Genomic DNA, 22,798 nt, shown 5'->3' with positions numbered 1-22,798 from the left:
AGTAAGGGATGTAGCTGAACTGGGACATGGATTTTTTCCTCATTTTACATACATAGTCGTCTATCCTCTGCCCCTTTTCAAGGACAAGTTAATCATTAATAAATGCTTAATCATTTCCACAAAAGCAAACTGTTGGCAGTAATCTGCTGCTTTTTTCCAACCACTACACAAATGGAAATAACTACATCTGAAAACGAACGTTGATCACTGCCCTCACTGAACCAGCCCCAAGTCAGTATCCAGGCAAATACAAAATGTCACACTCTGAAATCAGGAATAAAACTGTTTTGTGTATACATTAATGCTGTTGTGTAGTTTGTGTGTATTGTTATGGGGGTAGCAGCTGAGGAACAGCATACTTTAACTCAAAGCATACTGCAAAAATACTTTGAATGAAGTAATTCTGCTAGATTTTTATAAGTGCATTTATAAGTGCATTTATTACCTCTCATACAAGAGGAGTTGATGGCTTTGAGAATGAGAAATGAGAGATTACATTTAAACATTAAGTGAGTATGAACTCTTTAAACATTACGTTAAATTGAAAAAAAAAACATTAAAACTGCTGACTGATGTGTGCTACACAACAAAAAAATTCACAAGCAGTTAAGGAACAATGTCTCAGGGATCACAAGGTCAGATCAGTGAAAAGCACAGCAAACCACAGTAGACATTAATACTTTGACTGTACCTTAAATTCCTTCATTCTTCCCTGTTTTGTTCTGCGAGGAATGTGCCTGATAAGAGTGACATTGTGGTATTTGTAGGTCACACATTCATCACTCTTCATACAAACAGTTCTGATGCCTGCAAAATGAATCACTTGATTTTTACAACGTCCATTGTAACAAAGCACTTATTTCTTAAGGTATCCCCAACAGGCTAGCTTTCTGTGAGGACAAGCTGTGGTGGATCTGAATAAGGATGGCATAAGGAAGAAAAACTGTCACCAATGTCAAATGCCAAAGAACAAATGCCAAAGTCTTTTTTACATTTCCCACTGTTGGCAAGCACCTAGCAGAGATACTAGTACTACCAGCAGAGATCAGAGGTTCAGTCATGGGCTGGGAGAGTCAGCTTTTATTGATTCCTGGTGGCAGGGAATAGTGATCAATAGAATGGGACAGCTGCAGGCAGGGACTATTCAACAAACATAACTGCATGAGGATAGAAGCAATTGGAGCTTCATCATGAAGGCATTCCCCCTGATTCAATGAAACCTGGCTTGTGTGAGCAGGCTCTGTAAGGACGCGCTAACCAATATCAATGAAGACTGCACGCAGGGCTGTGTCTTTAACCTGCACCATCTTGAGCAACTACCACCAGATACAGCATGAGAGTCAAGAGTGGGGCTCCGGCTGCCCTGCTTGATGCATTATGCACAGGGATATGCGTATTAGGTTTGTAGATGACAGCTTTAAGGCTCCCTGTGTAAATTTTGTCTGTTTTACTTTAACCCACATCTACACCCCCCACCTACTACTAATACAATTTTCTTTAAAAGTGAAGTTTTGTTTAGACTGGAAAAGATTTGTGTGTTTAGTATATCATAATCAGCTCAACATAAGGCTGTCCAAGTGGAAATGGTTTTGGACATATGATATGAACTCTTAGGCGACCTTGCTTAGTTGAATCCACTGATGTGGAAAGAGGGAGTGCTGAGACTGCTACAGCACCCTCTGCTGGTTGTACTGCATCAACAAGGATTGCCAGTTTCACAATGTTACTTGGACACTTATGTTACTGTTTGTATTTTAGATTATTTAATTTGCATTCCTTTAAAGTACCTGACTAGGTTGCAGGTAAGGTTGCTAGGCTCTAATTGAAGAGTAGAGAAAAGATGTGACTCTTTCGTGAAGGGATGGAGAGGTGGCCAGAGGTTGCATAGAAGAAAGGTCTGGCAGGAATATAAGGTTTGACAATAGATTGATGGCAAGATGGCGCAGTTCCTCTTGCTGTGCTCAAAGATCGTACCAGAAATGTGAATTGTATTTAAACCACAACAGATATCCAGTTGAAGGAGGTTAAGAGATGTTATTTTTGTCATAAGCCAAACCAACCAAGTGCAAAAAAGTCAGAGCTGATGTCAGATGTTATAAAAAGAGTAGATATAAAAAGAGTTCTTCATTAAAGGTAGCATACTCATTGTAAAAATAAAACATTTTAGAAGACATTTCCTCAAACAAAGATTAAAAACAGTTTCAGACATGGATCATATACACAATACTTCCTCCCTAAAAGGACATACCTTAATTATGTTAAGACACAGATATTAGCAAATTGTAAAGATCAAAACAAATATCTTAGGAAATGTAGGACCCTCTAAGCTTTGTTAAAGTGACACCTTTTCACGTCCAAATATGAAATGCTTTATATGCAGCCTTCCCTGAAAACCTCAGGAATCATGGGAGAGTGAGGCTACATGAATACTCAAATGGCTGGAGCCATCATATACTAATGACTCCCTGACTTAAACATGCAATTTTGCTGCGGACAGCCAACCTTTGCGACTGGTACAGACAGGTCAGTTTTTAATTGCTCATTGTAGCTCCACCCCTTACAGAGTTCATGTAGATTGCGCAGAGCTGAGGAGGAGCGCATTGCGGAAGAGGTTGTGCATCAGGTGAGGCTCTCAGGCGTTCAAGCTGTAATTCTCCATGCTGCAGCACGACCCACACAAGCAGCTCAGAAGCCCATTGATGGCCTGGATGACGCAGATGATGACCTCCAGGCCACTGAGGATCAGCAGGATGGAGAAGAGGGTGACGTTCCACTCCACCACATGGGCTGGTGACAGGCAGATGGACCAGGAGTCGGGGTCTGTCAGGTACCTGAGTACATATAGCCCCACTGAACCATTACATTTTGTTTCCCACGAGATTCATATGGTGTATTATTTGAGTATTATTTTTGTCCCTAAATTTAATTCCCAACGTGTCCCAACGATTCTGTTTTTTAACCTTATTTATATAAGGAAAATATTCTTCTCCCATTCCCTCCCCCTCCCTTTCATCAATGTTGGATGATGGATTTCAAATGTTTCATGTTTGTGTTGCTTAAAATGAAAAAAATTTGGAGCAAAAAAAACCTAAAGAAAGTTCTTGAAGATCAAAGCATTTGTACATACAGACATGCTTCTACGATAAGGACAGCCCTGTCAGTCTGGTACCTTACTGTCTGGTCAAAAGGGGCACACACCTTCCATTTCCATCTTGGAAAGGGTACATCCAGCCCAGTAGTGTGAGGCAGTAGGGTCCTTTAGCCAAGGCCAGTGCAGAGACAATGAAGCAGTACCCAGAACCAGCTACACCAATCAGAGCAGCCAGGACTGAGCCAAACATCTAAACACAAAAGCACCCAATATCTTTAATAATATGCCAATACCTGTTAATATATATAGATAGTGAATGTGGAAGTACTAGCTAAGCAAATAGGCTTGAACAGCTACAGTCAGGTATTTGCTCTAATTGACTAATTATTAGCTTATATTCAGATTGTATGAATGGGTTGATCATGAAATTAAAAAGGTATCTATGAAGCAGATAAAGAATAAATCCATAAACCAGTTGGGGTGAAGTATAATCAGTCTAAATTGCAAGACTCCTTACATTAGATGCCTGCTATCATTTTTAGGTACTTGGAGCAGACTTGGGTCACATAAAACACATTGAACCAAGAGTAACAACAGTGAGCCAAAAGCAAAACACTTTTGATAGCTGTGTCAGAAATTTTATAGAAACATGTTTTACTCATCAGAAGCTTTTTTTCACCAATTAAGTTGAATATTGTCAAACAAGTTTCAAATTGAGACTGAAAGGACCAGGACAAGATGCTACATTTCTGTATCCAGTTCCTCTAAGCCTTCCCAAACTGAGCTCAAACAGATCAAATATTCCCAATAACATAATAATGCTTTCTCAAAACAGCCGCCTTTTCAAGTGCACAAAGCCAACTGGTCATAAAGACAACAGATTACCCACCTAACTACTTTCAATATTTTTTCATCAAATGAAACATAATTCTACTTTAATATAATTTAACATACAAAATATATTTCTGCAAATACTTAGATACCTACAGGAAGGTTCTTGAATTATATTTCATTTTGTTGAGCTAACTGGTATTATCTGCTAACTGGTTCCATGCCATTGGTGCCCAAGCCTACTCGTCTGCTGTTGAATATCCCCCGCTCCCACCCTCCCCCCATCCCACCCCCTTATCCCATCAACTTCCTCCCAGTTTGGGGCAAGACCCCCACAAAACAGGCCTCACCACACAGCTCCTCCCACAGCCATCTTTGTCACAGTCCCCAACTGTCATGAATACAGTTGCTGGCAGGAACATCTACAGAAAGAGAACACAAAAAAAATGTTTGAGAGCCCAATTATGGCAGTAACTTTGCAACCATGAAGAGACAGAAGGTTCTTGAACTTCCTGGTCATATCGGACTTATAACAGGATAAATTTGGACTGGTACTCTCCTCTCCCAGCTGAGAATTTGTTGGCAGTTCAACGTTGTAAAATTATACTTAGATTTCAGATTTCCCACTGTAAGTACGGCACGTTCCTTTGACCAGGTTTTCAAAGTAATGATAAAATGGAAACACAGAATTCAAATTTTTACAATTTTACGCTTTTTGGCGTTTGGCATTCACCACTAGAAAGTAATGTTTCCATTTATAATAGGTTCCAATAGCAATGTCTTAAAATACATTTTCTTTTGGTTTTCAATTAAAAGCAGTACCGTTTCCCCACTAAATCACGCACCCCCAAGATTTTTTAAATGAATGCATAAGTAAGCACAGGGGACATTTTTTAAATGTTCTATTTCTGAAAGCGAAGGCTGTTTGAAGGACAATGTTACTCAGAAATTATGATGTACATTCAATAATAAAGCAAAAACATTTTGGACTAGTCATGTAATAGTCATGCAATGCTCTTTAATATATTGGCAGTAATAAGAGCTCAATCTAGTCAACATCACTGACTGTGGTCACAGATAATAAGATCAAGAATTAAAGCACAAGGTCATGTATGCCACATATCAGCATCACGTTCACTGTGGCTATCCTGAGATGATCAATAATTCAAAGACATCAAATAGTCTGAAAACATGCCACGTCTTTAAAAACCGTTCCCCTATGCAAAATATTTGTCCTAAAAAGCCTCATGATGTCAACTGGAAACGTTCACTACACAATGGACTGAATCAAAAAAGCGAGAGTAGTTACTTACGACTATTCCCCCTCCAGCTATCCCAGTGAAAAACCACACATACAAAGTGAGGCTGTCTTCCTGAGCATATTTGGTCTCGCCGTTGGGGAAATAAAGCAAAATGTTGGCCACGATGGAGCAGAGAGCCAGAGGGATGAGGGTGGCCCCAAGGCACTTGGCACAGCTGCTGGAGCACATGTCTGGCTGGTGTTGCTTCGGGGAGAAGAACGGCGAGAAGCCACTGACAGGCGCTGCCTTTTATCCCAGCCAGCACTCCTTCACTGACTAAACGGAAAATAGCTCCAGTTGTGACGCACCTAGTTCCACTTTGGGCAAATAAGAACACTCCTTCTGGAGAAAGGGACACGAATCTTGAAGTGATTCATCTCTCTGGGAATGAATGGCATTCAGCATATGAGAAGGACACTGACAAATCCTATGGGTGGGGAAGCCAAACAGACCACACACCGACCTTTAGTCCATTGGATTCCTTTCATTGTATCTTTTGTAGCGTGAACCCCATTTTGTAAAAGATCTGCCTACATTCTGTGAACACTCTGCCCACAAAGTTGAGACTTTAAAAACGGGTCTGATTGGATTTTTGAAGTTTACACTTGAAGCCTTTGTTTTTGTGTGTGCTCTGTACCTTAAATTGTAATGAATACAGGGATGCCTTATATCAAACAATTGTTCTAGCTTTTCACAGCAAGATATGGCAGCAGGATGACTGTCTGACGCAACAATTTCTAGCAACTGAGCAGATTCCATGAACACATCTAGGGTTGTCAACCATCCCATAATATATTTAATTGTCCCGTAAATAGAAAGTAATAAACGTGTTCTGTATTTAACTCAAATGAGACACATTTTGTTCTCTATCTTTGAGAATCGATCACTGCCTACCCCCAACCCCACAGCCCATCCCACAATCAATATCTTCATTTGAGAATGTTGGCAATCGCAGCAGCAACCTGAAATCAAATAAATCCATTTGGTTCACTATATTAATTCATAGTAGTCAGAGTCTGCAACAAATAGCCCTAAAAGCAAATGTAACTGCAATGGGCCATTTTATTATGCTATCACTGAAATAGCATTACCTTCCATTAGTTTTAATATTACATTATCAACCCAAGACACCTAGGTAAATTCTAAGTAGGCTAATAAATCATGTTTGTGTGGTAATGATTTGTCAATGTACCATGGTCAATATATAATTTATGATCAACTTGAAAACGTCAATTTTTAACATTAAAAAGCAGGAATTGTGATGGCAGAGGGTGGGAGTAAAGGAGTTGTCATGTGTAGGATGACCATCAAAATAGGACAAATATTCCTGACATAAAATCTTTGAGAACTCCTTTTATGGAGCAGCTGTAGCTTATATATTACGTTTTATGTTACAAAAAATATATAACTCTATTTTAAAAAAATAAAATATTCTGAATTCATTCAAGCTCATCCAAAAATTGAAGAGTGACGATTTTCAAAATATCAAATCAAAATCATATTAAAGTGGAAAAATTAATTGTGAAGAGCACAAAAGTACTACCTTGATTCATGACCTGTATTTGGTACCATATAATGCATCATATTACAAAAATAAAAATAAAAATACAACTAAGAATGAATTGAAAGAGCTCAATGACAGAATCAGAATTTACTTGATTAATAGGTATGTGTACCTGGCTGATGCCAACTGCCAAGAATAGCCAAGGAACCATTTCACCTGTTAGACCATCTTTCCTGGATCACTCCCATTTAATATTCTCAGCAAACCTCAATTGAATCTAGAAATTGCAACTGACATTAAAGGATTTGGAAACATTCACTTACAATCTGAGTGAATCATTTGAGACATGGGACAGTTACGTAAGCTCTGCACTACACTCCCTACAGTAAGTACAATGCAACATTATTTTAATGCTGGGGACCTTGCCTTTGTATACAGAATTTACTGACAACTGCTCCACTCCCAAGTCATTGTACAGGTTTCAGCAAGCAAAAGAATGGGACAAGTTGTTCAAGAGTGATAACAGCAAAAGAATGAGGCAAAAGCATGTTTGGAAGTGTGGGGTCGATATGTGAAATGCATTTCAGAAATATAAGAGTTCCTGAAAAGATTATACCATTTAAAAAGCAATAGTTTAAAGTATTTAGGCAATTATTCAGCAAACAAGCCAGGGTAACAAATTTGCTTGAGTCTGAGGAGGGATTTGAACCTCAGTCTGTCACTTACACATACACACAAAGGAAAAGACTCCAAAACAGCACTATAAGGATTGTGAGTCAAGTGTATTGTATTTATACACGCCAATTTCACCACTGAATCACTATTTTGTATTAAATAGAAAATACATTATGCCACAACGTTCGGATGTTACAATAATCATGCACCACAGCGCCACCTTTGGTGGGGCACTGCCCCCACGTGCCCCTAATGTAAAAACGCCCCTGGTATGGACTTCTATACATGTCCATTTTGCTTGAATTTCCCATGTTTTTATTAGCAGATGTATCTAAAAGTCCAATGGGAAGATGTATTTTTTTGGGCCTCGAGCATTAGTGATTATGTAATTGACAGGGAAAAAAGATAAGGACTGGCACTTTATTGCGTGGACGTGTGAAGTTGTTTGTAAATTCTGTCCATTGTCAGAAGCAGGCCCGCTGTGTGTCTTGCTCGTACCCGGGACAAGATGATCTCAAAAGGCCCCAAATACTTTGAAGTTGTCCATGGATTTAGATTTCACAGATTATTCCAGCAGATTATTTAAAGATTAGAGGGCCCTTTTGGGCCCCCCCTTGACCCAAGGCCCGGGACAACTGACCCGGTGTTCCCCCCGTGTCAGTGGCCCTGGTCAGAAAGTACAGAAATGAATGTTTTTAAGGGCTGAGAGTCAGTGGTCATTGTGGTTATTTCTGTGGGAAACCCTGGAAAGTGCCAAACTCTTGGTGCTGCATAGGTATGGGGCGACATGCCCCACCAAGGCGTAAATTGGCAGGATGGCATACCTGCCATTCCATTACAGCCATTTTATGAAGTACACCAACTTATTAATAAAATGGCCTGCTCCCCCAAACAGTGAATCATATGGCTGCAACTCAATATATAAAGCATACAGACATGGTGAAAAGGTATAGTTGTTGTTTGACGAAACATTAGAATGGACAAGATGTGTGACCTGGATGTGCAACTTGTGATATTGTTGGGACCAGATGTTGTGGTTCCAGCATCTCAGTAACAGCAGCCCTCCTGGGATTTTCACACATTGCAAATCTGTGAAATTACTGGGGTCCTGGGGAGCCCCTGTGCTGATTTTCATTACAACCGCAATTGCAATCCCATAATTCTAACAAGCTGCTAAATTTTCATGTTTATGAGGGCTTATTTGGGCTCTTAAACCATATTATGTCTGAAATAGCTTTGAATGCCACAAAGAATAAAATTTCCATGTTGACATTGTGCTATAATGTGCTTATTGTGCTACATTGCAAAGAACTACATAAAGAGGTAACTATTTCGATAAAATGAAAGACCTAAATCAATGGGTTCATTATTAGGTTGTTGAACACACGTTTCATTTCTTAAATATTTTTTCTTAAACTTTACACAATTCAGGTTTGACTCATTTGCTTCATCTTTGAATTCTGCATGATCTTCCAGATGGTTCAATTTAGCGGCCAGGTGCCATCACTTTCACCAATTAGGAGCCTATTTATTCACCAGTTTTTAATTTGTTTTGCCTCTTTTCATGCAGTTGTTTGCAACAGAACACAATAAGCACAATACAAACACATGAATTTTATTATTTATGGCCTGCATTGCTATTTCTGATAATGTGGTTTAAGAGGGTAAATACAGTAATCCCTCTAAACATTAAAGGCACCTCATTTTTAAAAAGGTTTTTCAAATCAATATTTCCAGGAAGATAATTCACCATGTCACAAAGCATGCACCATTTCAGTTTCACAAACATGAGTGACTTCAGGTTATTCTAATGGCCTGCACAGTCCTCAGATCTCAACTAATAGAGCATGGTATGAGGTAGAATGAAGGTTCTAGAGGAACAGGTTATTTGTTATTTTAGAAGTCAGCATGGCACATAAAGTCTTAAGAAATTTTTTTTAGCCAAGCAGTGCTGGAAATCTGCGCTTAAATTGGTGGGAATACCAACAACCCTTGCACTGCACCTGCTTATACCAGTTATGCATCCATCTCTGATGGGCTGCACTACATAGTCCACCTTTTACTGCCTTCAAACAGGCCTGCTTAAGAAACCCACTCTGGAAAACTGCTGTAAAATGCAATCCATACTTAGTCCCAAGACCAGTTCCCCCAAAAAGCTTTTGAATATGTAGCTTTCAACCAATTGTTCCACTTTATGCAATTCACCCAAACCAGTTCTCCAACTCTCCACTCTGCAACATAGCCCATTGGCCCTCATCCTCCTCTATCTATCTTCAGTGCGGTTAACTCTGGTGATTTAAATATAACTGCCACTGCCCATAATCATACCAAAAGCATAGGGAACTCAAGTCCAACCTCATGGAGCCTTTTAGCAGAGGTCCACAGGGATTAGTTATTGGTGCCCTTGTCCACACAATCTCTTGGTTCTTATTCACAATATTTCAATACAGCACACTGAATGACAAGTCGCATGTAATCAATGGATCATTTTGTCATCAGAAAATGTGGGCCAGGGTCTTGCATCCAAATCTACCGAAGAGAACATGATCACACTTTGATGCAAGTGATGAGCAGCAATAAAGGCATTATCTCTGAACAGAACACCAGGCACTGCTGTGAACAGCCAGTCTAAACACTGAAACAGATGCTGCAGTTCAGGATTTCACAGGCAGTTGACTGAAAGCCAAATTATATTCACAATCAGTAATTTGTCAGAACTCTTCAGTTTACCCAGACTTAAATCCTCAAGGCCAACATGTGACAATGGCAATGGGGAAAAACTCCCCAGATGACATGTAGGATAAAACCTTGACTTGAGGGATAGCCAAGTCCTCCACAAGGAGTGGGTTAACAGTGAAGTCAATTTTCAGGTTGTTGAAACCGTTCAGGGCTGGGTAAAATTCTCACATTTCATTAAGTTACAGTAATCTACCAAATGGTTATAGTGGCCAGGCATCCACCCTTTCACCAATTAAAAGCCTATTGAAATTGTCCAATTTGAGTGGTTAATACAATTAACATGACACTAAGCACAATGACATGCATAGCCATTTGTCATATCACTTATGGCTATGCATGTAAAATAATCCCAATATAACCCAAAAATAAACTTTCAATCAAGAAATTCTGGGATTGCAATCATGATTTGAACCAGCATATACCTGTATAAGTGTCCCCTGGTCCAAGTTTGAACACTGCTCTAACATACAGGCTATAATAAATAGGATTGACAAATGAACAACCTTTTACGATCCACAATTGATTCAGGGTGGGAATTTAAGGTTACGGATTTATTTGGAATTTGCTAAAATAACTGGTATATTCTTTTAGGAAGCATTTCGTTTAAAGCTATGGTTTTACTAGTTATAGTAATACACACTACCACAGTAATCCATTCACAGAACTGGGACATGATTATTCACACAGCCAAAATGATATAAATACTTATTTATTAGCATAGCCATCAAAATTTCATGACAGTATTGGGGGGAAAAAAATCAGATCAAACCATTATTCGAAAGACTGAAATCGTAACTGCTCAAATCCAGCAATGTACCCCAGGACTAAAACTAGTTGGTCAGATTATAACCAGCTAATGACAGTTTAAATGGTCTACAATTGCAATTGTAGGTCCTCAGTAATGGGCACATTAAGCAGAGGAAGATCTTGAACAGCAGTCCCGTATCTCCATTGGCTCATCTTCACCTCATGGCACATCACTTTCCAGAGGGTTAGACTGAAACAGCTGCTGGATGTAGTTGTTCCCCCCTGCATAGACAAGATTAGTTGGACCCAAAAAATCCAAAGTTATAACCATTTAGTGAATGGAAGTCAATTTCCCTATGAAAATCAGTTTGCATGGAGAACAAAGTTGTCATTTCATTTAACAAAGGGAAAAAAAAAAAAAAAAAAAACTTAAATTCAGCATAAATGAAACTCACCATTGTGAAACGGCCGGCTGCTAGTTGCTGCATTATATTGGTTTGAATGTTGAGGGGGACTGGCAGGTTTATTGGGGTGTTTTGAGTATTGAAGGCAAGTATGTGTTCCTGGTTGGTAAAAAATGCATTTAGGTTTTTGGGGGTGAGTTTCTCGGACTAGAGATGGATACTGTAGGCGAGTATCTGGAAAGGGAGTTGGAGGAGAGTACTGCAAGGGAGTTTCAGGGACTGGGTAATGCGGATGGGTTTCTGGAACAGGAGCTGGAAGGTACTGTGGGTAAGATTCAGGGACTAGAGGTGAAGGAGAGTACCGCAGGGGAATTTCAGGTGTTGGGTTCAGTGGGTCAGTTTCTGGAGTCATGTACTCTGGGTGAATTTCTGGGGCTGAAGCTGAAGGATACTGTGCATGAGCTTCAGGGGCTGGAGCTGCATGGTACTGTGGGGGAATTTCTGTGGCTGGAGCTGGACGATGCTCTGGCTGCATTTCTGGGGCTGGGTACTGTGGGTGAGTTTCAGGAGCAGGAGCTGGAGGGTACTGTGGGCGAGTTTCAGGAGCAGGAGCTGGAGGGTACTGTGGGTGAGTTTCAGGAGCAGGAGGATACTGTGGGCGAGTTTCAGGAGCAGGAGGATACTGTGGGCGAGTTTCAGGAGCAGGAGGATACTGTGGGCGAGTTTCAGGAGCAGGAGGATACTGTGGGTGAGTTTCAGGAGCAGGAGCTGGAGGGTACTGTGGGCGAGTTTCAGGAGTAGGAGGATACTGTGGGTGAGTTTCTGGGGCAGGAGCTGGAGGGTACTGTGGGCGAGTTTCAGGAGCAGGAGGATACCGTGGGTGAGTTTCAGGAGCAGGAGCTGGAGGGTACTGTGGGCGAGTTTCAGGAGTAGGAGGATACTGTGGGTGAGTTTCTGGGGCAGGAGCTGGAGGGTACTGTGGGCGAGTTTCAGGAGCAGGAGGATACTGTGGGTGAGTTTCAGGAGCAGGAGGATACTGTGGGTGAGTTTCTGGAGCAGGAGCTGGAGGGTACTCTGGGTGAGTTTCAGGAGCAGGAGCTTGCGGGTACTGTGGGCGAGTTTCAGGAGCAGGAGGGTACTGTGGGCGAGTTTCAGGGGCAGGAGGATACTGTGGGTGAGTTTCAGAAGCAGGAGGGTACTGTGGGCGAGTTTCAGGAGCAGGAGCTTGTGGGTACAGTGGGCGAGTTTCAGGGGCAGGAGGATACTGTGGGTGAGTTTCAGAGCAGGAGCTTGTGGGTACAGTGGGCGAGTTTCAGGGCAGGAGGTACTGTAGGTGAGTTTCAGGAGCAGGAGCTTGTGGGTACAGTGGGCGAGTTTCAGGAGCAGGAGGGTACTGTAGGTGAGTTTCAGGAGCAGGAGCCGGAGGATACTGTGGGTGAGTTTCAGGAGCAGGAGCCTGCGGGTACTGTGGGCGAGTTTCAGGAGCAGGAGGATACTGTGGGTGAGTTTCTGGAGCAGGAGCTGGAGGGTACTGTGGGCGAGTTTCAGGAGCAGGAGGATACTGTGGGTGAGTTTCAGGAGCAGGAGGATACTGTGGGTGAGTTTCTGGAGCAGGAGGGTACTGTGGGTGAGTTTCAGGAGCAGGAGCTTGCGGGTACTGTGGGCGAGTTTCAGGAGCAGGAGGGTACTGTGGGCGAGTTTCAGGGGCAGGAGGATACTGTGGGTGAGTTTCAGAAGCAGGAGGGTACTGTGGGCGAGTTTCAGGAGCAGGAGCTTGTGGGTACAGTGGGCGAGTTTCAGGGGCAGGAGGATACTGTGGGTGAGTTTCAGAAGCAGGAGCTTGTGGGTACAGTGGGCGAGTTTCAGGAGCAGGAGGGTACTGTAGGTGAGTTTCAGGAGCAGGAGCTTGTGGGTACAGTGGGCGAGTTTCAGGAGCAGGAGGGTACTGTAGGTGAGTTTCAGGAGCAGGAGCCGGAGGATACTGTGGGTGAGTTTCAGGAGCAGGAGCCTGCGGGTACTGTGGGCGAGTTTCAGGAGCAGGAGCTTGTGGGTACTGTGGGCGAGTTTCAGGAGCAGGAGCTTGCGGGTACTGTGGGCGAGTTTCAGGAGCAGGAGCTTGCGGGTACTGTGGGCGAGTTTCAGGAGCAGGAGGATACTGTGGGTGAGTTTCTGGGGCAGGAGCTGGAGGGTACTGTGGGCGAGTTTCAGGAGCAGGAGGGTACTGTGGGTGAGTTTCAGGAGCAGGAGCTTGTGGGTACTGTGGGTGAGTTTCAGGAGCAGGAGCTGGAGGGTACTGTGGGCGAGTTTCTGGGGCAGGAGCTGGAGGGTACTGTGGGCGAGTTTCTGGGGCAGGAGCTGGAGGGTACTGTGGGCGAGTTTCTGGGGCAGGAGCTTCGGGGTACTGTGGGCGAGTTTCTGGGGCAGGAGCTTCGGGGTACTGTGGGCGAGTTTCAGGAGCAGGAGCTTCGGGGTACTGTGGGCGAGTTTCAGGAGCAGGAGCTTCGGGTACTGTGGGCGAGTTTCAGGGGCAGGAGCTTGCGGGCACAGTGGGCGAGTTTCTGGGGCAGGAGCTGAGGGTACTGTGGGTGAGTTTCAGGAGCAGGAGCTTCGGGGTACTGTGGGTGAGTTTCTGGGGCAGGAGCTGGAGGGTACTGTGGGCGAGTTTCTGGGGCAGGAGCTGGAGGGTACTGTGGGCGAGTTTCAGGGGCAGGAGCTGGAGGGTACAGTGGGCGAGTTTCAGGGGCAGGAGCTTGCGGGTACAGTGGGCGAGTTTCAGGAGCTGGAGGGTACTGTGGGCGAGTTTCTGGGGCAGGAGCTGGAGGGTACTGTGGGCGAGTTTCTGGGGCAGGAGCTTCGGGGTACTGTGGGCGAGTTTCTGGGGCAGGAGCTTCGGGGTACTGTGGGCGAGTTTCTGGGGCAGGAGCTTCGGGGTACTGTGGGCGAGTTTCAGGAGCAGGAGCTTCGGGGTACTGTGGGCGAGTTTCAGGAGCAGGAGCTTCGGGGTACTGTGGGCGAGTTTCAGGGGCAGGAGCTTGCGGGCACAGTGGGCGAGTTTCTGGGGCAGGAGCTGGAGGGTACTGTGGGTGAGTTTCAGGAGCAGGAGCTTCGGGGTACTGTGGGTGAGTTTCTGGGGCAGGAGCTGGAGGGTACTGTGGGCGAGTTTCTGGGGCAGGAGCTGGAGGGTACTGTGGGCGAGTTTCTGGGGCAGGAGCTGGAGGGTACAGTGGGTGAGTTTCAGGAGCTGGAGGGTACTGTGGGCGAGTTTCAGGGGCAGGAGCTTGCGGGTACAGTGGGCGAGTTTCAGGAGCAGGAGGATACTGTGGGTGAGTTTCAGGAGCAGGAGCTGGAGGGTACTGTGGGCGAGTTTCAGGAGCAGGAGCTTGCGGGTACTGTGGGCGAGTTTCTGGGACTGGAGCTGAAGGGTGCTGTGGGTGAGTTTCTGGGGCAGGAGCTGGAGGGTACTGTGGGTGAGTTTCAGGGACCAGGTACTGTGGCTTAGTTGGAGAGTTTGAAGGTAAACAGCTACAGCTAGTGGGAGCACGATGGCAATAAGCAGAACAGGGGTGTTGGGCATATTCAGAAGGAAAAAAAGGGTGAATTCCACTAGGTGCTTGAGTTTCAGCTGAAGCAGCAATACTATGGGAATAATGGTGATGAGAAATGTATATGCAGCACTGAAGGCAAGTGGAATCACAACCATAGGAACTGGGATTTTCTGGGGAAATGGGAGTAGCATGGGCAAAAGCTGGAGAAGGGTGGTTTGGGTTGGTTTCAGAAGCAGTTGAAGTTACAGGTGCAGGAGTCTTAGTTGGATAGTGTGGATGAGTTACAGGGGCAGGAGTCTGAGCCGGATAGTGTGGGCGCATTACAGGGGCAGGCGTCTGGGCAGGTTGGTGTGGGCGTGTTACAGGGGCAGGAGTCTGGAAAGGACAGTGTGGGTAGTGTGGGTGTGTTACAGGGGCAGGAGTCTGGGCCGGATAGCGTGGGTGTGTTACAGGGGCAGGAGTCTGGGCCGGATAGCGTGGCCGTGTCACAGGGGCAAGAGTCTGGGCCGGATAGTGTGGGCGACTTACAGGGGCAGGAGTCTGGGCCGGATAGTGTGGGCGAGTCACAGGGGCAGGAGTCTGGACCGGATAGTGTGGGCGAGTCACAGGGGCAGGAGTCTGGCCGGATAGTGTGGGCGAGGCACAGGGGCAGGAGTCTGGGCCGGATAGTGTGGGGCACTTACAGGGGCAGGAGTCTGGGCCGGATAGTGTGGGCGACTTACAGGGGCAGGAGTCTGGGCCGGATAGTGTGGGCGAGTCACAGGGGCAGGAGTCTGGGCCGGATAGTGTGGGCGACTTACAGGGGCAGGAGTCTGGGCCGGATAGTGTGGGCGACTTACAGGGGCAGGAGTCTGGGCCGGATAGTGTGGGCGACTTACAGGGGCAGGAGTCTGGGCCGGATAGTGTGGGCGAGTCACAGGGGCAGGAGTCTGGGCCGGATAGTGTGGGCGAGTCACAGGGGCAGGAGTCTGGGAAGAACAGTGGGGGCAGGAGCAATGGGCTGGATAGTGTGGGCATGTTAAATGGGCAGGAGTCTGGGCTGAATGGTGTGGGCGACTTACAGGGGCAGGAGTCTGGGCCGGATAGTGTGGGCGAGTCACAGGGGCAGGAGTCTGGGCCGGATAGTGTGGGCGACTTACAGGGGCAGGAGTCTGGGCCGGATAGTGTGGGCGACTTACAGGGGCAGGAGTCTGGGCCGGATAGTGTGGGCGAGTCACAGGGGCAGGAGTCTGGGCCGGATAGTGTGGGCGAGTCACAGGGGCAGGAGTCTGGGCCGGATAGTGTGGGCGAGTCACAGGGGCAGGAGTCTGGGCCGGATAGTGCGGGCGAGTCACAGGGGCAGGAGTCTGGGCCGGATAGTGCGGGCGAGTCACAGGGGCAGGAGTCTGGGAAGAACAGTGGGGGCAGGAGCAATGGGCTGGATAGTGTGGGCATGTTAAATGGGCAGGAGTCTGGGCTGAATGGTGTGGGCGGGTTACAGCGGCAGGAGTCTGGGTCGGATACTGAGGGTGAGTTACAGGGGCAGGAGTCTGGGCCGGATAGTGTGGGTGAGTCACAGGGGCAGGAGTCTGGGCCGGATAGTGCGGGCGCGTCACAGGGGCAGGAGTCTGGGCCGGATAGTGCGGGCGCGTCACAGGGGCAGGAGTCTGGGCCGGATAGTGCGGGCGCTCAAGGGGCAGGAGTCTGGGCCGGATGTGCGGCGCGTCACAGGGGCAGGAGTCTGGGCCGGATAGTGCGGGCGCGTCACAGGGGCAGGAGTCTGGGCCGGATAGTGTGGGCGAGTCACAGGGGCAGGAGTCTGGGCTGGATAGTGGGGCGAGTCACCGGGGCAGGAGTCTGGGCCGGATAGTGCGGGCGAGTCACAGGGGCAGGAGTCTGGGCCGGATAGTGCGGGCGAGTCACAGGGGCAAGAGTCTGGGCCGGATAATGTGGGCGAGTCACAGGGGCAGGAGTCTGGGCCGGATAGTGTGGGCGAGTCACAGGGGCAGGAGTCTGGGCCGGATAGTGTGGGCGAGTCACAGGGGCAGGAGTCTGGGCCGGATAGTGTGGGTGAGTCACAGGGGCAAGAGTCTGGGCCGGATAGTGTGGGCGAGTCACAGGGGCAGGAGTCTGGGCCGGATAGTGTGGGCGAGTCACAGGGGCAGGAGTCTGGGCCGGATATGTGGGCGAGTCACGGGGCAGGAGTCTGGGCCGGATAGTGCGGGCGAGTCACAGGGGCAGGAGTCTGGGCCGGATAGTGCGGGCGAGTCACAGGGGCAGGAGTCTGGGCCGGATAGTGTGGGCGAGTCACAGGGGCAGGAGTCTGGGCCGGATAGTGTGGGCGAGTCACAGGGGCAGGAGTCTGGGCCGGATAGTGTGGGCGAGTTACAGGGGCAGGAGTCTGGGCCGGATAGTGCGGGCGAGTCACAGGGGCAGGAGTCTGGGCTGGATAGTGTGGGCGAGTTACAGGGGCAAGAGTCTGGGCTGGATAGTGTGGGCGACTTGCAGGGGCAGGAGTCTGGGCAGAATGGCTTAAATGAGCTGCAGCTGAAGGGCGAAGAAATGGACAAGACAGTTCCAGCTCTCCATGTCTTGAAAGGATGTTGAGGGTATGATTTCCATCCTGTAAACATTTTGCCATCATGAAAACAAATCATTAGATACATACAAGTGACAAACTAGCTTCACAAGAGTGGGTATGGAGGCAATACATTTTAAAGTTTTTTGGATTGATAATGATCACAATATGTAAAATAATTATGGAATGTAAAGCTAAGGATTTCCAGTACAGGACTTGAATGACTATACAAGAACATTCCACTAAATTTTCAGTTGTAACCATTTCCTATGGCACGTACAACTGGGTAACGCTCCAGACAAGGAGCTCTATGGTCTAAAATGATGTTTAGTTTAAATTATAAAAAAGGTTGTTAAACCCCCCAAAAAGTTAAAAAATACACATTTTTAATCATTTCATTTGGGGGGGGGGCTAATCTTATATTTTCAAAAACAATTTGTTACAATCCAAGCTAGGTTCCCAAACCACTCCAGTACACCGCAAGCCTGATCCAGGTATCTGATGCATTCCATTTCAAGCACCCCTGATGGTTCAATCAAGGGCTTGATTAGTTGTATAACATGTGCTTGATAACTTGATGACAGAAATGCCTGAATCTGGCTGGGGGTAACCCAGGAGAGGTTTGGGAACCACTGATCAAAGTTAACATTAAATCATGTGCTAGGATATAGGGAGAACCCAGTTCAAAGACAATGTGGTGAAAGTGGTCCTTGCAGTCCACAAATGAAGAGGGAACAAAGGAAAACAGTTGAAGTGTAGACAGTTCTACCTTAAACTACTGCTAGTACTGTACTATTGATGCATAAATTCATGTCAATATGCTTATAAATGCATCAAAATATGCATTACAATCACTTGGCAGACACCCATCCAGAGCAACATGCAGAAGTAGAGGACAGCAACTGAAAAATGCAGCATCACCAGGAAGGCAGAGGCCCATTAATCAGTAAAAAAAGAATCTAACAATTCATTACATAACTAAAACACCAGAGGACATTCTCTAAATAGCTATAACTAACATTCAAATAGAAATCCAAAGTTATCAATAAGGGGGCAGGGAGACCATTTTGCAATCTGAAGTCTTCACTCTGCATCATAACTACAACGGGAAGCCCATTCCACCACCAAGGGGCCACAACCCCATCCAACACCTTTGGGATCAATTGGAAAGCCAACCTGCGAGACAGGCCTAATCGGCCAATCAGCGCCTGACCTCACTTATGCTCTTCCGGCTGAATCCCTGTAGCAATACACCAGGCATCTAGTATAAAGCCTTCCCAGAAGAGTGGAGGTTATTACAGCAGCAAAGGGCAAACCAATCACATTAATGCCCATAATTTTGGATGAGATGGTGACCATCAAGGGGTCCACATACTTTTATCCATGAATTGTTGGTTGAGACAACTGGATGCAAAGTGACTGTCAAAATAACTTGTTTGGCAAATATGAAGCAACTCACCCCCAGTTTCCTAGTAACAGCAAATTACAACATGGCCAGCAATATTTTGAGGTTGCACATAGGACTACATTAATTCTATTGCATTTATTCACAATAAATGTGCATGTCTATTGTGCTGGAACATTCCGGTTCAATTCCAAAATTTAGTTGTTCATTCCCATGGACATGGGAGCAATGTTGATATAGTAAGCTGCACTATGCTTTCCTTGAATGCAACCATCTCAGGTTGCATGCACCATAGGCTATAGTAAAAAAAATAAACTTTGCATAACAGGGCAACATACTGACTCTGGTAAAGAATGTTTCTACACATTGCTTTAGTTAACTGAAGCTTTATATAATGAACTTCAAAGCCCATCATAAAGCAGGTGGGTAGTGAAACCACCGAATACTCAATTCCAAATGCCAATAGCAAACCACCTAAGCCAATAAAAGTGAATTCTAAAACTCCATAACGTGAAATCACCATTTAACACCAATATAGCATTAGTACAGCAACATTTCCATGAGGCATGGCAACATAAATATGCTACATTTTACAAACAATCACATCATACCCAATATTTAAATGGCCTAAAGCAGGGATCAGCTCTGGCCCTCAAATCCAAATCCAGCCCTGGTTTTCTTTTCTCCCAGGTAATTAGTGCTACTGATTGGCCAGACTGTCTTCACACCTGACTCCCAGGCAAAGGGAGGGTGGAAAATCAGCAGTTCTCAGCCCTCGAGGACTGCAAGTTGCTGATCCCTGGTATAAAGCATACATAAATCCAGTATAATTTTATAGAACCCAAGATTAGTTGAGAATAGGCATACCTTGAAAGCCCCACAGGGGGCATACGGAGCAGTGATTACTAGTCCTCTGGGATAGTTCATGACATTGTAGTCACAATGTGCCACCGTGGAAAATGGCTTCCACTCATCCGAGACTAAAAAAAGAAACAGTACAGCACACTGTATTAAGATAACTTCAGCAAAGCATTTGGACACCAAGAATCACTGCAGTCACAGCAGGCGAGTTAAACCTCCTCAGAATCTTTCCATTGCTACAGAACATCTCCCCTGCGTACGCACATGTGTAAATCGTATGCCCACTTCCATGCCAACTGATTTATTAATTTTAACTTGACATGGAAGTCTACCTCTCTAATATCACCTATTAGACTTTAATTTACTTTATAGGTCTGTAAAATGTCAATTTAGTTATCCCTAGTTACAGATTGTAGTTTCCTCCAAACTACTGACTGCATACTGTACCTACCTTCTATTAGTTAAAGACTAAACACAGCCCAACACTAATCTTGTGACAGCTATAGAATTTTTTTAAGGGGAGTTAAAGGGAAATGCAAACTGGACTCACCCTTCACTCTGAGATCCTCAGACACAGTCAGTCTTTGGGGAACTTTCACAACCATGCCAAAAGGGTAGCAGGACACAGAGGGAGTAGGAAGTAGGGCAGGTGTAACTGGGCAGGACATTTTCACAGGAGTCCCTGACCAAAGCAACGGCAGCACATAACTGCCCCCCTAAGAGAAATCAGTCAGCCTCTTGGAGAAGTCAAAGATTAATTGAAAAAAATATACTGGCAGGAGAGTCCTTACGTCTTGTATGCCATAGCAACCAAGGTAGGGTGCTGTGAAGATCATGTTTCGAGATGTTGTCAGAGTGTAACCACACTGAGGTGGAAGCTGCTTCAGGGGTAGAGGGGCAGCGTTCTCTGCCAAAAGAAATCACACATCACTATTTGTCAATGTGCTTGTGGTTTGGGAGGGGGGGGGCAAGGGGTCAAAATGAACCATTTCAGACATGCATCCAAGGCCTCCACTTTAATACCTCAAAATATATCATTGAGAACCAGCACTGGAAGGAACAGGAAGTGATGCACATTTCAAATGAGAACTGCCAAGCTTTTCCAAATCAAATTCTCATGTATACTGCTAGGTCATTGATACAATGTGCAAAGTAAATGGGTCCCAATTTATAGGACCACACTAACCAGAAGTGTATTTCTCATCTACATCAAAAAGGTCAATTATTGTGCAATTAAAACATGCATGCATTCCAATGTAGTATAATGGGTAAGCAACTGGTCTTGTAACCCAACAGTCAGAGCCTTGAGCAAGGTACTTAACCAGTGTTGTTTCTATATATCCAGCTGTATAAATGCTAAACACATGCTTACTTTTAGAAAGGGGTCAAGACCACATTGACAACTTCTACAGGTAACTGCACAAATGCAGTCTTACAACCAGACAAACGCATGTATGACCGTACACTTACCTCCTCTGTCGACCGTAAAATACAAGGGGTGATGAGGGAGTCCACCTCGCATTATGAGCGCCATTGAGTCAGTCCCACACTCCACTAATGGGTTGAGACGTTGTAGGTTTTGAATAGATTGAGGGTTTTCTCCAGAACGACCATGGGGCTTCCATTGTGCGTTTTCATTCCAGGCTAGGTGCAAGTACAACATTTAGCTCCACAAAGAAATGCTGAAAATGTACAAGCAGTGTCCAGACCAATTCAAAATTACAAGCTATGCTACATGGCCAAAAGTACGTGGACCCCAGACATTAAACATCATCCAAAATTATGGGCATTATTACAGAGTTGGTCCACCCATTGCTGCTATAACAACCTCTACTCTACTGGAAAGGCTTTATGCTAGATGTTGGTGCGTCGCAGCAGGAATTTGCTTCCTTTCAGCCAGAAGAGCATAAGCCTTCTAGCATTGATTGAGCAATTAGGCCTGGCTCATAGTTAACTTTCCAATAGATCCCAAAGGAGTTAGGTGGATCTGAGGTCAGTGCTCTGTGCAGTCCAAATTCTTCCACACCATTCTACAATTTCTTTATGGACCTCAGTGTGCCTGGGGGCATCGTCATGTTGAAACCGGAAAGGGCCTTTCCCAAACTGTAGGAAAGCACAGAATCATCTAGAATGTGATTGTGTGTTGTAGCATTACGATTTGCCTTCACTGGAACGAAGGGGGGCAGCACAGTGGTGCAATGCTGCCCCACAGCAAGAAGGACCAGGGTTTGAATCCCGTACTGGGCCCGTGTGTGGAGTTTGCATGTTCTCCCCATGTCCGTGTGGGTTTCCTCAGTGTACTCCGGTTTCCTCCCACAGTCTAAAGACGTGCAAATAGGCTAATTGGAAACTAAATTGTCCATAGATACGAGTGTGTGAATGAACGGCGAGTGATCAGTGTGCCCTGCAATAGATTGGCAGCCTGTCCACGGTGTATTTCGGCCTCTCACCCAATGCACGCTGGGATAGGCTCCAGCACCTCTCGCAACCCTGCCCAGGATAAGCAGGTAGGCCTATAGATAATGGATGGATGGATGGAACTAAGGGGCCTAGCCCAAACCACTAACAGCCCCAGACCAAAGGGTGTGCAGATACTTTGGGTCATATAGTGTAGTCCTACAGCAGGGGTAGGCAATTCTGGTCCTGCAGGTGTTTTTCCACCAGTTACTCTGGCTAAATGAGCAAACTGGCTGTAGCCTACACAAACACTGGTTCATAGATTGGACCACAGTAAAACTACACATAGGGACACATTCTATGGCTGTCATTCTTGTACTTATCCAGAAATGTAGCCAAGATGTCAGAAAGCATAAATGACAGGGCTAATTAAATAAGACAGAAGTCAGTATGAAACTGATACAGCTCTACTTGCCCACCCCAGTCCTAGAGGGTACACCACCTTCCCTAGTCAGTGATCCTTCCAGTAGGAGTTAGTGTATTTTGGTACTCTGATCACAAAGGCCGACACCCCTGGATTAATATAAGAGTAAAATCAACAGGTGTTAACGGACTACTCACCCGAATCAGACTGGTAGTCAAACTCGTAGTCAAGCGATTTCGTCGTAGGTTTTCTTCCGTTCCTGTCGAGGTCTTCTCTCGTTTGACCAGCTCTAAAACTCGTATTCAACGGCGCATTTC

At 45.5% G+C, this 22,798-nt stretch overlaps 2 protein-coding genes across 2 annotated transcripts; both read right to left on the bottom strand.

The window, feature by feature from the left end:
• Nucleotides 1–2,014: 2,014 nt before the first annotated feature.
• Nucleotides 2,015–5,596, bottom strand: LOC135256828 (transmembrane 4 L6 family member 1-like). Its single transcript, XM_064339014.1, has 4 exons — nucleotides 5,236–5,596; nucleotides 4,273–4,344; nucleotides 3,199–3,341; nucleotides 2,015–2,831 (listed from the first exon to the last, which is right to left on the bottom strand). Exons 1-4 carry the CDS (start codon nucleotides 5,410–5,412, stop codon nucleotides 2,633–2,635), a joined length of 591 nt encoding a protein of 196 aa, XP_064195084.1. The 5' UTR covers nucleotides 5,413–5,596; the 3' UTR covers nucleotides 2,015–2,632.
• Nucleotides 5,597–11,682: 6,086 nt separating this feature from the next.
• Nucleotides 11,683–14,866, bottom strand: LOC135257955 (uncharacterized). Its single transcript, XM_064341167.1, has 6 exons — nucleotides 13,868–14,866; nucleotides 12,910–13,797; nucleotides 12,679–12,855; nucleotides 12,617–12,648; nucleotides 12,487–12,523; nucleotides 11,683–12,432 (listed from the first exon to the last, which is right to left on the bottom strand). Exons 1-6 carry the CDS (start codon nucleotides 14,864–14,866, stop codon nucleotides 11,701–11,703), a joined length of 2,865 nt encoding a protein of 954 aa, XP_064197237.1. The 3' UTR covers nucleotides 11,683–11,700.
• Between the last annotated feature and the right edge of the window lie 7,932 nt (nucleotides 14,867–22,798).

The sequence above is a fragment of the Anguilla rostrata genome, chromosome 6, assembly GCF_018555375.3.
Source record: "Anguilla rostrata isolate EN2019 chromosome 6, ASM1855537v3, whole genome shotgun sequence".
Taxonomy (NCBI): domain Eukaryota; kingdom Metazoa; phylum Chordata; class Actinopteri; order Anguilliformes; family Anguillidae; genus Anguilla; species Anguilla rostrata.
The sequence above is the reverse complement of the archived record's forward strand: the minus strand, read 5'-3'. Positions and strand labels throughout refer to the sequence as shown.

Coding starts and splice junctions, on each gene's coding strand:
- LOC135256828 (XM_064339014.1), bottom strand. CDS start 5,412: ATGTGCTCCAGCAGCTGTGCCAAGTGCCTTGGGGCCACCCTCATCCCT. Junction 4,345..5,235: donor TAGCTGGAGGGGGAATAGTC/GTAAGTAACTAC, acceptor CTCTTTCTGTAG/ATGTTCCTGCCAGCAACTGT. Junction 3,342..4,272: donor GCTGTGGGAGGAGCTGTGTG/GTGAGGCCTGTT, acceptor TTTTGTGTTTAG/ATGTTTGGCTCAGTCCTGGC.
- LOC135257955 (XM_064341167.1), bottom strand. CDS start 14,866: ATGCCCAACACCCCTGTTCTGCTTATTGCCATCGTGCTCCCACTAGCT. Junction 13,798..13,867: donor TGAAACTCACCCACAGTACC/CTCAGCTCCTGC, acceptor CGCCCACAGTAC/CCGAAGCTCCTGCTCCTGAA. Junction 12,433..12,486: donor TGAAACTCGCCCACAGTACC/CTCCTGCTTCTG, acceptor AAACTCGCCCAC/AGTACCCTCCTGCTCCTGAA.